The following is a 15,243-nucleotide window of genomic DNA, read 5'->3' on the forward strand; positions in this document are numbered from 1 at the left end:
GTTCTGTTCAGCAGTGCTTTTGTTAGCAGAAAACACAGTCCAGTTATTCCATAGCTATTACCAGATAGTGCTCTCCCCACCCCCACCCCGTTTTTTGATTTACCATTACTACCGCTTTTTGAATAAGACCCACATTTTGTGTGGGGTTTTTTCCACCCCCACTCGGATGCTTGGTGTGTTTCTAGAGTAGGAAGTGAAGTTGGCTTTGTTTGGTGTAAGGGCGTCAGGCCAGCGTGCATGCATGAAGCGGCTGTATATGTGAAGCATGGCTTTTTTGTGTGAGGAATGCAGATTTGTTGGCTAATGTCTGTCTTTTCATTTGAATTTGCTGCCTTCTGGATGCTCTGTTATAAGTTGCTCTCGCTCTGAGCAAGATTATAAGCCATGCATCAAGCCACCTTCTTTAGGGCAAGCCGCTTTCGCCAGCCTGGAGGCTTCGTCTGCATCTGTTTTCCCTCATTTTCAGTCAATCCTAACCCTCCCATCTGGCTTTTTTCCATCTCTCCCTGCTGCTTTAAAGTAAGTTAGGGCCGTCTCATATCACACATGCCTGTGCAAATGCTTGATTATTTATGTGCAAGTTTAACAATAGCTTAAGCTTACGTTATTCAGCATTCCCCCCCCCATCCCACTCACTGTGATTTTTGCAATATGAATAGCCAGTTTCCTTGATTATTGTTAACTAGATCAGCTTCTGTTTTGTATTTGCCACAAAGGGTGCTATAGTAAGAAAACAATTAGTTCATTTCCCCCACACTCAGCACTTGGAGCAGGCATGGCCAAACGTGGCCCTCCAGCTGTTTTGGGACTACAACTCCCATCATCCCTAGCTAACAGGACCAGTGGTCAGGGATGATGGGAATTGTAGTCCCAAAACAGCTGGAGGGCCATGTTTGGCCATGCCTGTCTGGGAGGGATGCATTTCAGAAAGCTATGGGTTTTTGTCATCTGTATATTTTGAGCTGTTTCCTTTAACATTCCGTCACACTTCTCTGGCCAGAAATAGAACCCTTCTCCAGACAGTATCAGGTGATGAAGAGGGAGCTGTGCAGAGAGGAATAAGTTGGGTTATCAAGAGGTGGCATCATCAAGGCTAAGGAGCAGGTTTAGCAGCCCATCCTAGTGCTGTCCCCAAATGCTCCTGTTAGCTTTCTCCAGTGTAAGAGACTGGTTGCTGAGCTTGGGCAGGAAGCAAAGCTGGCCTGCTGCACCTAACCCTGGATAGCCTGAGCCCTAGAGAAGTATTTTATGGGGCTAGAGGAGGGTGCAGTACGTTTACACATTAACAATGTTACTGTGTCTGAATTCACACATCCACACCCCGTCGAGGCCCTTTGCAATATAAAAAGCATTATTTCCATGTACCCAGCGTTTCACAGCTGATGATGTTTTGCTGTTGCATTTGGATGTCAAGAGAAACCATGGTTTGATGTGACAGGGACAAACCTAGCCTACCTTCAGATTCACATCCTCCCACTCTTCCTCCAGTGTAACATCATCATCATCAATTTATTATTTATACCCCACCCATCTGGCTGGGTTTCCCCAGCCTCTCTTAGGGAGCTCTCAGCTCCATTTCTAATTAATTGCAGTTTCTCGGATCAGTCAAACCCAACGAAGCATGATTAAGCTTAGCTTCAAGTCATGGGTTATCAGTCTGACATCTTTCACCAAACCACAGTTAAGATTAACCATAGTTTAGGATTTGGACATCATGCTAAACTGTGGTTAGCTGAAATTGGCAGCGAAAGTTGCCTGCAATCCTCATGGCCGCTCTGGAGAAAGTGGGGGAGGGTGAGCATGCAATCCCAGAAGGGATAAACCATAGGTTATTGCAATTTCTAAATATAGTCGTTGTGTGAAATTTACACTGTAAATCAGGGATGAGGAACCTGTGGCCCTCCAGATGTTGCTGGACTCCACCTCCCATCAGTCCAGCAAGCATGGACCAGTGGTCAGGGATGATAGGAGAGGTAGTCGGGGGGCAGGCTTTGGTATTATGGTGCCCTGAACTAGGCCAGAATTCTGTGCCTCCTCCCCAGGCCTCATGCTATGCTGGGCTTTTGGAAAGAGGTGTGAGGATTCCTGCAGGGTCCTAGAGCCCCCTATCCCACCCCAAAGCAGGGCAAGTGCTAACTAGGCTTTAGAAAGGAAAGAGGACCCTGTCAGAGCCCTCACACTTGCTTCCCATAACTGAACAAGTGCTTACTGTGCTCCCTTTCAGCTTGGCGCCCATTGCGGGGGAACCAGTTGTGCTGCCCTAAAACCACCTCTGATGTAGTTATTTTGAGGGCCAAAGGTTCCCCACCCCTGTTGTAAATGCTAAAGTGAAATAGATCATAGGCCCCAATCCAGAGGGCTTTGAATAGAGGACAGGGTATGCATGTGCCAGGAATGTGTCTCTCTCTTTACCAAGTGACCAGAAATATCAGAACTGGCAACATGGAACATCTGTTTGTATGGGTCTATTACTAGCAGAAGCCTGGTTCCTTTTCCCTTTGGTCTCCCCTGCTGGATTGGGGCAAAGAAATGTCCCCATGAATTGTTCGTGTAGTAGAGTCGCTTCAATGTTCCCTTTGCGGTATTTTGGTTTTCCCTCCTTGGAATAGCTATGCAGTATGCATTTCCTTTTTATTTCATGTAGGAGCATGCAGAGAAAAGGAGAATCGTCCGGAATCAGAAGTATTAGTAGCAAAATTAAAGGCGTGTTCAAGAGTACCACAATGGAAGGCGCAGTTCTGCCCAACTATGGCCTGGCTGAAGGAGAAGATGACTTTGTGAGTTGGTGCTTCTTTGTCCTAGCAGCTTTGACTGCACACTTGTCCTCTGTCCTGTTCACCACATGCTGCCACCAATCCGTTTTATGGTTGCTCCCCATCCCGACTTCAGTCCATTCTGTCTTGCTTCATTTTATGGTTACCGATTAGCAACACAAGTGCGGGAACACGATCACATGAGTTTCATCCTTGAAGAAGTTGATTGGCTCTCTTGAGAGCTTGTGCCACTTTGTATATATTGCGTTCAAGGCAGATTCTTTCAGACATAGCTAAATAAGGAACTGTTGTGGCAGTGCTGCAACACCCATCGTCCCTCATTTTTCGTCACACTGGTCGGAGCTTTCTTGAAACTTTAGATATGGTCTTGGTTTTTATCGGTGCTTTTTTTCTGGGAGTACGCAGGGGTACGCATACCACTAAACATTTCCTGAATCTTTTTACTTTTGTCCATTTACTGTATTTATTTTCCCCGATTTGAACTATAAAAGGGTGATTTTCTTGAGTCAAAATGAGAGTACCCCTAAACATTTTTTATAGAAAAAAAGCACTGGGTTCTTGTTGTTTCTTTCATACAGTACAAAAGTACATACTTTTCATACAGTACATACAGTACTAAAGAAGCCATAGCCCCGTGCAGCCTCTCCTTGCTGGAGGGGTTGCGCGGCTATGGCACAAGCCTGCATTCGCTCCATAGGACGCACACACATTTCCCCTCAATTTTTGGAGGGGAAAAACTGCGTCCAACAGAGCGAAAAATACGGTAATACTTTGTTTTGTCAGTTTTGAATTGTAAGCTTTCCTGAGCTCTGTGATTATAGTCAAAAGGCAAGATGTATTTGTTCACATAAGGAAACACATTTTAAGTTACCTTGAATAAAATAGGCTCAAAATGGTCTCTTGATGCATGAATCTTCCACTGTAGATTGAAGAAGGCATCGTGGTAATGGAAGATGATTCTCCCGTGGAGGCACTTAGCACGCCTAATACCCCTCGCAATCTTGCAGCTTGGAAAATTACCATCCCGTATGTCGACTTCTTTGAAGACCCCCCTCTTCAAAGGAAAGAGAGAATCCCCGTATTTTGCATTGATGTGGAAAGGAATGACAGAATGGCAGGTACTGGTACCTTTACAAGTGTATGCCTATTTACCCTACCTGCCTTAATACTCTTGATTTGCCAGCTCTGGTGCACACTCATTTTATCTTAGTTGTTTTCAAGATCCTGTGAAGTCTTGAAAAATATTAAATGCATTGTCTAAAACCCTGATAAACTATTGTTGAACATTGCACCTGTTAGGATGACTGGGGTATTTCCTTTTGTATTTATAGTTTTGTAAATCTTATTTTTAAAAGGTCCAGGCATGACTGCAGCAGGATATTATTACTGCTGTTGCTAACAACAACAACAACACCACCTGAGGACTTTTTCCATATTGTCCTAGACTTGTACATTTGCCTGTAGAACTTTTTTTTAACCGTTCTTAAAGTAAAAAAATATATATATCTGTATGTATTTGCAGTTGGTCACAAACCTGAACACTGGTCGGTCTACAGAAAATACCTTGAATTTTATGTTCTTGAGTCAAAGCTAACAGAATTCCATGGTATGTTAATTTCCTACCCTCCTGTGGAGGTTAAAATAGCATTTTACTTCGATAAAATTTACACTATCATTTTAGTGCAAGTGAAAATAAATCTTCACTTTAACTATATTGTACATATTGTGCTATGATCAGGTACATTCCCTGATGCACAGCTTCCTTCAAAGAGGATCATTGGACCAAAGAACTATGAATTCTTGATGTCAAAGAGAGAGGAGTTTCAGGAATATCTGCAGGTATGAAGAAGCTTCACTTGAGATGTACTTATTTCTGTGGATAGCTTAGGTTTCTCCTCATCAACTTCCCTTTCTCCCAGTGTGTACATTTCCCATCTGATACTCACACAACACATTTTGAATGACCATGATCTCAAATGGCATTTTAATTCATATTGTATCTCATGATTTTTCCCTTGCAACATTTAACAGTTAATTTCCATTCCTAGAGAGAAGCTAATTTGAGTGTAATTGCTTGTTTTTCTTTTTGTCTCCCTCAAAGAAACTTTCACAACATCCAGAACTAAGCAACAGCCAGCTTTTGGCTGACTTCTTATCCCCTAATGGTGGAGAGACTCAGTTTCTTGATAAAATGTTGCCTGATGTCAATCTAGGTATGTAAACAACAACAACAACCCTATAGTTGAGGGCAAAATTGCAAATGTTGGATTCTAACCAATTAAAACATTCCTTCACCTCCTGCCACACACCCACAACTGCTTTCTGCTACCCATCTAAACTAGCTATGATTCATATGATTGGAGAGTAGAAAATTAGAAGTTCCCATGTGTATATAGAAATCTTTCTCTTTGGTAATTCTGAGCAAAATATGACATTACTTAAAGTATGAAAAACCAGAATACTAGCACAGTGAGAATAATAATAATAATAATAATAATAATAATAATAATAATAATAATAATAATAATAATAAAAAATTATTTGCACCCCCACCTTCTGTGCAGCTTCCAACAAAATATTAAAATACAGTGGTACCTCGGGTAAAGAACTTAAAGTTCTTAACCTGAAACTGTTCTTAACCTGAAGCACCACTTTAGCTAATGGGGCCTCCTGCTGCTGCCGCATCACCAGAGCACGATTTCTGTTCTCATCCTGAAGCAAAGTTCTTAACCCGAGGTAATATTTCTGGGTTAGCAGAGTCTGTAACCTGAAGTGTATGTAGCCTGAAGCATATGTAACCCGAGGTACCACTGTACAGTAATGCATCAAACATTAAAAGCTTGCCTAAACACGGCTGCTTTCAGATGTCTTCTAAAAGTCTGGTAGTTGTTGTTGTCTTTGACATCTGGTGGGAGGACGTTCCACAGGGTGGGTGCCACTACTGAGAAGGCCCTCTGCCTGGTTCCCTGTAACTTGGCTTCTCGCAGTGAGGGAACGACCAGAAGGCCCTCGGTGCTGGACCTCAGTGTCCGGGCAGAACGATGGGGGTGGAGACGCTCCTTCAGACTAAGTATATTATATCTGTTTCATTCCATGCATGAAATACTTAAGTATACACAACAGCAATAGTGGCTTTGAATGATAGGAGGTGCAGTCAAGATTAAAAAGAGAATTGAGCTTTTAAAAAGATCGGGGGACAAACTTTGCAGATTGCATCCAGCCAGCTAAATTCTACTTTGAATAGACATTGAAATTAATATACTCATTAATTGTGGGGTATCTACTTACGTATGATGTAGCTAGATATAACCCAATTCTATAAAATAAGTGGAGGAACATAGTTAATGCTATGTTATTGCTAATGCGAATCATTGCTTATTTTTCCCTACTGTTTTTCATTCGCAGGTAAAATTATAAAATCTGTCCCAGGGAAGCTAATGAAAGAGGTGGGTATAACTTAATTAATTGTGTTTCTAATTACTATGTCCCCTCCTGCCCAAAAACTAGTAGTAGATTTGTCCCAGAGAGCTTTTCTTTTGAAAATGTTCCATTACAGCTATTGTTTGGTTAATTTCAGAAAGGCCAGCACTTGGAGCCATTCATTATAAATTTTATTAACTCCTGTGAATCTCCCAAGCCTAAGCCAAGTAAACCCGAGCTTACTATTCTCAGTCCTACTTCTGAAAACAACAAAAAGGTATGTGGTATGTCTGCTGGGGTGAGAAACAAAATCAGATATTGTAAACGTAATCTTTTATCAATACCTATTTATACCATAACTTTTGTCTGATTGAATAAGCTGTAAAGTCTGTAGACTGGGAGCCAAAGAGCTATACTTAGGCACACTCCAAATCTAGTAAGAGTTTGATTCCCCTCTTAAACAGCAGATCCCCCTCATTACATCTCACAAACTGTCTTTGAAACGTTCCCTCCTTTTCAAAAGACACGCCCTCGAAAATAGCAGGGCAGTTGCTGCTGTTTGAGAGGGAGAAGTCTGTAAACCATTTCTAAGTACAGGAACAGGCTGCATGGTTCATTCAATCCTGTCTTTTCCTCCCTCCCTCTCCATTCAGATTCCTTCAAAGTCAGAATGTCACAGGTGTGAAGACTTCATTTTGGCATAGCTGAAGTGCAAGACAAGGGTTAATGGTTGACATGGCTAAAAACTGAGTAAAGCTGATGTTTCAAACTCTCAGATAATTTCATTCAAAACAATAGAACATCCTTTTTATGGTAATATTGGATAGCAATTCAGAACTTCTGACCGCTTCAGCTATTCTGTTGTCGCCAGAGAAAAGTGATGTGGCTTCCATTAAACCTGCAAATTACTGAAGAACGGGGTGTTTTTTGTGTGAGGTTGCTGTTTGAAAACTTGTTACTCTCCTGTTTCAGCTTTTTAATGACCTGTATAAGAACAACGCAAACCGCTCAGAGAACTTAGAGAGAAGACAAATTCAGAACTACTTTATGGAAATGATGACCGTTGAAGGAGTCTATGACTACTTAATGTACATTGGTGAGAAATCATGTCTTGGTTTTTCTTTTTCAGCAGAGGGCCTGTTAATACAAGAGGCTTATCTACAACATATTATGTGTGTTGGGAGTTTGTGCCAGGATCAGATAAATCTCATTTCAAAGATATGGGTGTGGAAAGTTTTGTTATTGGCACAATTCCCATGCTGACTCGATGTTGTTTTTTTCTCTCTCTCTCCTTCTGCAAAGTGGGACTTTGATCACAACTATGCTGATGGAATTATAGCAGAAACAAAGAGAGAACACTTTTTGCCACCCACAGAATTTTTGTTTCCAAAAATCACCACAATGTATATAAAGCCCTGGGATCTCTGAAGTTTGGGGAGAAATAAGATTGATGAGCATGTTCAGTAACAGTGGACAGTTTTTTCAGCCCTGCTGAGTAGAAGGCGGTGGCTGAAAGAAGAATGGGATTTAACTTACCATGTGTAGATGTTTCATCACAAATAGGAACCACTCACTAAAGATGAAACTCAGAGACCAGGCATACCACCAGAATCCCCCTTCCCACAAAAAGAGTATCTGTCAGCAGCCAGGAAAGCTCCAGCAACTGCAGGTTTTTGTATTCCCATGTTGTCTTCTGCACTCTCCCTTTACTTTCCTTATTAAATCAAGAGGGAGGTAAATGACAAGTATTTTGAGAAAGTGCTGTGCACACCAGTCATCATAGAAGGTGTGGCATAACACAATATGGCTGCCAGGGTGGGGTGGGGCATGGCATAACACAAATTACAGCAGAGTTGTCGCTGCTCCACTGGACAACCTGAGGTTTACTATGGTTATCTGGGTTGTGAAGATCACACAATATTAATATCACACACACACATACACGCTATTGCTGTGAACATTTCTCATGATAAATAAGAAGAAGGTTTTCCTCGTATTACAGGTTCTAAAATTTTTAGAAACCTGACTGAAAAAAATTAAAGCTTGGGATCTGAGGGTTGTGGTTCATCCTGGGAGCTCCAAAAAGGCTTTCATGGGCACTCTGGTGCACATGGGTTCAGGGTTGGTGACCCTTGGTCCACAACATGCCCGCAGTAGGTGAAGGCAGTAGCCTTGCCCTCCTGTTAGTCTCCACTTCTGAATCTCAGAGTGTTCTGACTCGTAGTGTGGAAGTTAAAGCTTAGCTACCATGGCTAACAGCATACATTGTTGGCATTTTACAAATATCTGCAAGATGAGCTTTTTAAATGTAGTTTGCCCAGATCATTGTTTAGAACATAGAGGCTTAATCAGAGCCTCTGTGGCTGCTTTGAAACATGTGTTCCAAAAATAAAAAAGCATGCCCGTACACTAAATATATGTAATGATAATGACTTTGCAGGTAGGGTTGTTTTCCATATTCCTGATTGGCTTCACCATATCTTGATGGGAGGGCGAATTCTCTTCAAGCGCACCTTAGAGGAGTACACAGACTACTACCTGCAGCACAAGTTAGAGCAACTCTTTCAGGAGCATCGCCTGGTGTCGCTTATAACACTTCTGAGAGGTTAGTGGAAAGTTGTGCACACAAATGAGAGCTATTCCCTTGATAAAAAGACTTGCTCTGTTTTGTACTTGCAACTTATTTTGGTACTTGCACAGTTGCCTTTTTTGTTGTTGTGTGTCTTTGCATAAAGTAAAAACTAGCGCATACTTCAGCAAGAGCTGTTAACTAAAGGGCTATTTTTTCAGGCTAGTATCTTTTGCATTTAACTACCATATTTTTTGCACCATAACACTCACTTTTTTCCTCCTAGAAAGTAAGGGGAAATGTCTGAGCGTGTTATGGAGGAAATGCCTACGGGTGGCATGCCTACAGATTTTCCTCCTCTAAAAACTACGTGTGTGTTATGGTCGGGTGCGTGTTATAGAGCGAAAAATACGGTAACTGAAGTTCACCAAGTAAGATAATTAAAGCAACAGTCAACCTGTGCTGATAGCACCACAGCAAAAAATGGGTTTCTTTTGTTTCAGATGCTGTATTTTGTGAGAATTCTGAACCTCGATCTCCTCAGGATAAGCACAAGAGGGCAAAACAGACCTTTGAAGAAATGATGAAATACATTCCAGGTTCAGTATTTTTGCAGCATGATCTGTCAAGAGAGGCATGCTAAATGACCAGGCTGAATGGCACATGTTTATACAAATATCCAGGGGTGCACATTTTTTAAGGCATCTTGAAAGACTTGGGAGATGGTTTGAGATGCATTACATTTCTAAAACCTATGTGGACCGTAGAAATTCTCATGTGACAAATTTGGTGTGGGTTGTGTGTGTGTGTTTTTTTTACTGTTTTATACTTTCTTCGTATAAACTCTTTAGCAATATTGGCAGTGGCATAAGCATTGCTGGATTCTTGCAATTTATCGGCTGGAGCATCCTCTGGTCCTGCATTTCAGATACAGTGTCATGTCTTTGATAATTCATAGTTTAATGCACAGGTGTCAAACACAAGGCCCGCGGGCCGAATTCGGCCCGCCAGACCTCATCATGTGGCCCGTGTAGCCGCCGGCGGCCGCCAGCCCTTTTATTCTCGCTTTTTTTTTTTTTACACAAGAAAGCCGCCTCTTCAGCGCATGTGCGGCAGCCTACAAGCCAGAGAACGTCTGCCCTCTAGCAGCGCCGGCCGTTCTACACAGGAAACCTCCACTTTACATGCATTCAGGAAACCTCCACTTGTTTTTATATTGAGCGCAACCGGCCCTTTGAGGGTGACCAAACTGCTGATGCGGCCCCCGATGAATTTGAGTTTGACACCCCTGGTTTAATGCTTCGAAAAGAGCACCGTAGGAGGATGGGATTCCCAGAATGCAAAGGGCATATTTGCTGAAGGTGTGCTTGCTGCTTTCCAGTAAAAGATGTCCCTATGCAGTCTCATTAGACAATCAGGAGGATTCCTTCATATCTGCTGCTAAGTGTATCGTTTCCTATGGTGCTTTCCCCAGCCCCCAAGTGCTCCTTTCTTGCTTGAGGCTCCTCTGTCTGGGCCTTTCTTGTGCTCAAGGTGTGATGCAACCATCTTCCCACTTACGTAGAATTCTAAGAGAACATCCATTCTTCATACTATGCTGAGAAGGTGTGTGCCACATTCCTGGGACACTTTCCCAGTAGCATGGGTGCCCACAACTCCACAGTGTCACGGGCACACAGAAACATATTTGCTGCTAGCTGTTTGCCTTTTTATCTACTGTTTGTCCCCGCCTTGTAGTTTGAATCTAATGCTGCCCCTTGCCAAGGGACCCTAGATATGCCTCTGAGTGCAAGGGATTTTCTCTCTTAATGGGCATGATATAAAAAACTTGTATTTGAACAAATTGTGATGACTACAACAAGCTGACTTGTGAAGGACTTAACTCTTCTGTTTTATGGAACGCTCCACCTAAATTTAGTCAGACTTCTCTGACTTGACCTAAGTCATACTGCATTGTGCGTCCAGCAGAGGATTATCATTGCAGTTAACATAACTTAAGACTGGATAGGCACAGGTGGTTAATCATTACATTGGAGCAGAACATGATAATGCCTCTGTGCCCCCAAATGGGACACTTGTTGGTTCATGAACTTCGAGGCATGAAGTCACTCCCTTGTCAAACAATAGATGCTGTAGGAAATGTGCTGCTTGCCCCGACACAAACAATATGTCGGGGTGCTGATCTTGCCCAAAGGTTTCAGGGAAACTGGGTGTCACCAGCTGATCTCTTTTGCAGAATAATCATTGTTGATAACTTAAAGCTCCGGGGATGATCTGGGCATTGACTTTCTACTCCTCCTTGTTTGAGTTGCCATAACTGGTTTTGTTTTGGCATTTTGTCCAGATTTGATAGGCAAGTGCATTGGAGAGGAGGCCAAATATGAAGGCATCAGACTTCTGTTTGATGGACTGCAGCAGCCAGTGCTCAACAAACAAGTAGGTGCTCTTACTCACAGCCATTATTTATACTGTTTTGAAATGACCTCCTTTTCTCTTCTGCCGGAGAGAAACCAGGGCCAAGGGCCGGTAGGGTCCAGTTCTTCTTCTTACAGTGGTCAACTATGGAAAGCTTGCAAGCCAAACATGAGCGCAGAAGCATTCTCCCCACTTGTGTTCCCCAGCAATTGTTATTCGGAGGTATGCTGCCTTGGGCAGTGGCAGTGGAACATAGCCATCATGGCTAGTGATAGCCTTATCCATTAATTTCTCTAATCCAAGTTGGGGGGCCACTATTACCTGCTGTGAGAGCAACTTCCAGTGTTTTAACCTGGTGCTGCATGAAGAAGCCCTTTCTTTTGTCTGTCCTGAATCGTCCGACATTCAGCTTCATTGGATTCCTCCATGTCCTAGTATTACAGTGGAGTGAAAAAGGCTTTTCTGTATTCACACCATGCGCAGTTTAAACACCTCTATCATGTTCCCACCCCCCTTACCTTTTTTTCTGAACTGCCCTGCTGCTGCACAGCTTTAGATCCATTTCAGTCCGGTTTCTGCCCTGGTTTCGGGACCAAGACAGCTCTGGTCGCCCTAACAGATGATCTCTGTAGACAACTGGATCGAGGCTGGTCAGGACTGCTGATTCTTTTAGATTTGTCAGCAGATTTCGACGTGGTTGATCACGATCTTCTGGACCACCGCCTTGCCACCGTGGGGATTCAGGGCACAGCCTGACAATGGCTGTGCTCCTTTATCTCTGGTCGGGGACAGAGGGTGTCGCCAGGGAGGGAGATATCATCGCGCCACTCCTTGGTGTGTGGAGTGCCACAGGGCACAATCCTTTTCCTGATGCTTTTCAACATCATTATGCGCCCCCGCGCCCAGATTGTCCGGAGCTTTGGGCTGGGTTGTCACCAATATGCTGATGACTCTCAGCTCTATCTGCTGATGGACGGCCACCCTGACTCGGCCCTGAACACACTGACCAGATGCTTGAAAGCTGTGGCTGGATGGCTTCATGGGAGCCGACTGAAATTAAATCCTTCAAAGATAGAGGTCCTCTGGCTGGGTCTGGATGGCATGGGGTTGGGGGACCAACTCCCTTTTCTTGCGGGGGCTCAATTAGTGCCACTGCCTTCCATTAAGAGTTTGGGTGTAATCCTTGATGCCTCCCTTTCCATGGAGGTGCAGGTTGCAGCAACAGCCAAGGCGGCATTTTTCCATCTTCGCCGTTTCAAGCAGTTGGTCCCTTACCTTTCCCGCCCCGACCTGGCCACAGTGATCCATTCGATGGTCACCTCCAAGGTTGACTACTGTAACTCGCTCTACGCGGGGCTGCCCTTGAAACTGTCCCAGAAACTCTAGCGGGTGCAGAATGCTGCAGCGAGGCTCCTCACAGGGTCCGTGCCACAGGAGCATATTCACCCAGTGCTCTACCAGCTGCAGTGGCTCCCGGTGGAGTATAGGGTCAGGTTTAAGGTGCTGGTTTTGACCTTTAAAGCCCTATACGGCCTAGGATCCTCGTACTTACGGGGCCGCCTCTCCTGGTATGTCCTGCAGAGGACCCCAAGGTCCATGAATAATAATAGCTTAAAGGTCCTGGGGCCCTAAGGAAGCCAGACTATCAGACTATCCACCAGGGCCAGGCCTTTTTCAGTGACTGCTCCGACCTGGTGCAATGCTCTGTCCCCCGAGACTAGGGCCCTGCAGGACTTGATCTCCTTCCGCTGGGTTTGTAAGACAACTATTCCACCTAGTCTTCAATTTGAATTAACCTGATCCTCTATTCCCTTTTCCCTTTCCTCTTCTATGAAGAAACCCTTTCTGGTTAAATTCTTCTCTGGTCTCCTTGCTGGCCCTAGTAGGACCAACTTGGCCAGTTAGCCCTGGTGATCATTCAATATCTACTGACTGGGGTTTTTTCCTTCCAAAAATGACCCCTGAATTTTATTGATGCTGCATTTTATGCTGTATTCTATGCTGTTTTAAAGTCGCATTTTAATCAATGTTTTATACTTGCTGTTAGATGACCTGAGCCCGGTTTTTAAACCGGGAAGGGTGGGGTATAAATAAAAATATTTATTTATTTATGAATGAATGAAATGGCAAATCTGTGATATTGGTGCCAAAATAAATTCAAATAGATAGCAGTAAGGTAGCTCGTGGGATGTCAGTAGGTAGCTCATAGGAGCATAGGCAGGAAGGGTGGGGGTTATACAGAGTTTGGCAAGATCACTTGGCATTTGTGATGCCAGTGCCACTCCAGCTGTGGCATGACAAAATTCTTCGCTGTGACACTTGGGTGCAAGGTTAATAAAATTTGCCACTTGAGATTTGGCAGAATGATGGCACTAGATTACTGCCAGCTTATCTTGTCATGGCCAGGTATTCAAAGTGGCGTGTGTCAACAAAAATAGAACTTTTTAAACTACCGTAGTTTGTTTTAAAATGGTTTCATCTCCTAGTATATAAGCCCTTAAAGGTTCATTTGCATCTGGGTGGGGTTGTACTTTTCTGGCAAGTGTACCGTGGGAGTCCTTTTCGGTTATTGTTCGGGATTTGTTACTGTGTAGGTGGCGATTCTTCTAAACGGGGGCTTACCAATCACCTACAGTCACTGTAGTCTGTATTGCTAATTCCAGGATGTAATTTATCTCTCTGTTTTATTTTAGTTAACGTATGTTCTACTGGATATTGGGATTCAGGAACTATTTCCAGAATTGAATGAGGTATGTTGTGACACAAAGTCATATTTATCTGTTTTAGTTGCACTTCATGCAGGCATTGTGCTCATAATTTTAGTTGCTCTTTATGGTTCTCAGCTCTGCTATGCAGTCTGCACCATATGAATTTTAATAGTGATATGTATGCCATTCCTTTTCTAAAAAAAACAAAAACAAAAAACCTAAGTTTTTTCAATTAAGTTATGGCACTGTTTCCAGCCAACCTCCGTTCTCATCCATAAGCCCCAGCTGATATTAATAGAAATTGTGCAAGGGGCTTGGAGCTACTTCCACTCACTGCAGTGCCATTTTCACAGAATATGCTGGTACATTGTGCCCCTTTACTCATCAGTGCGTAACTGAAGATTATGTTTGTTGCTACATCAGCCAGTTTGAAGCTATCGTTTCAGAACTTTGCACAGGGGACTTTAGATTTCACCATCCTGAATGGTTTTTGTGACGAACTGTGCTTATCTCCGTATTCCCCTGTAATGCTAGAGCACTTACACATTACACAACTTCTTAATGCATTGCTTTGAGCTTCTACTGTAATTGTATTGCCATTCCATATCTGGATAAATTTAAATCACAGGAATTTTCTCTTTCTCTCTTCCCCAATCCTGCTGTTGACAGGTTTAAAAGTATGCTTCCTCCGGATCATAGTGGATGAAAACAACAAAATACTGGATTAACTCCATTTTATAGATAGTTGCTATGTGCTAATTTATTGAATAGGTCATGTGTTTAGTCTTGTACATTTCCTTGTAAATAGAATGAACTTTGACTTCAAAAAAAAATATATTCGCTGAAGAAAGATTAAAGTTTATTACTGGCTGAATTTCAGTAATACCTCACTGTCTTTCTTCCTAATAAAAAGTACTGCCATCCCCACCCCACCCCCCAAAAATATTTTTTTATGCATGGTAAATGTTCTGAGGCACTGCACAGGTAACTGAAAACACCCACTTCCACCCCACCCATTTTTGTGACGTTTTCAGGTCACTTCTGGGTTTGGCACAATGTGCATATGTGCGGTTGCGCATCTATTGGACTCGTGTGAATGGGGAGTCGCCTGTATGAGGATACTAGCGTTTGCCATTTATTGAAGATCCTATGAAGGACCAAACTGAGAGAAGGTTCACACTGACTTACACAGAAATCTTAAAAAACAAACAAAAACAAAACAAAACAAAAAGACCCCACCCTGGGTGGAAACAGCTTTACACTCAATAGGCCAGATCTACATTTATGCCAACCATGACAACATAGCTAGAAGTTACAGCAGCATTGTACAAAGACTCTTGCGAGCTCTTTGGTTTGG

General features: G+C 43.0%; 1 protein-coding gene across 1 annotated transcript in view; it reads left to right on the top strand.

Annotated features, from left to right (window-relative positions):
- Nucleotides 1–14,765, top strand: part of SNX14 (sorting nexin 14) — a 34,384-nt gene extending 19,619 nt beyond the window's left edge. The window contains exons 16-28 of the mRNA XM_081905595.1: nucleotides 2,645–2,777; nucleotides 3,700–3,892; nucleotides 4,297–4,380; nucleotides 4,513–4,613; nucleotides 4,876–4,987; nucleotides 6,180–6,220; nucleotides 6,352–6,471; nucleotides 7,167–7,290; nucleotides 8,635–8,799; nucleotides 9,267–9,362; nucleotides 11,108–11,199; nucleotides 13,872–13,928; nucleotides 14,556–14,765. Of these exons, the coding sequence (XP_081761721.1) occupies nucleotides 2,645–2,777; nucleotides 3,700–3,892; nucleotides 4,297–4,380; nucleotides 4,513–4,613; nucleotides 4,876–4,987; nucleotides 6,180–6,220; nucleotides 6,352–6,471; nucleotides 7,167–7,290; nucleotides 8,635–8,799; nucleotides 9,267–9,362; nucleotides 11,108–11,199; nucleotides 13,872–13,928; nucleotides 14,556–14,561 (1,324 nt within the window). The 3' untranslated portion in view covers nucleotides 14,562–14,765. The remainder of the gene's footprint in view (nucleotides 1–2,644; nucleotides 2,778–3,699; nucleotides 3,893–4,296; nucleotides 4,381–4,512; nucleotides 4,614–4,875; nucleotides 4,988–6,179; nucleotides 6,221–6,351; nucleotides 6,472–7,166; nucleotides 7,291–8,634; nucleotides 8,800–9,266; nucleotides 9,363–11,107; nucleotides 11,200–13,871; nucleotides 13,929–14,555) is intronic.
- The last annotated feature ends 478 nt before the right edge of the window (nucleotides 14,766–15,243 follow it).

This window comes from Podarcis melisellensis (genome assembly GCF_964234715.1).
Source record: "Podarcis melisellensis genome assembly, chromosome: 3".
Taxonomy (NCBI): Eukaryota; Metazoa; Chordata; class Lepidosauria; order Squamata; family Lacertidae; genus Podarcis; species Podarcis melisellensis.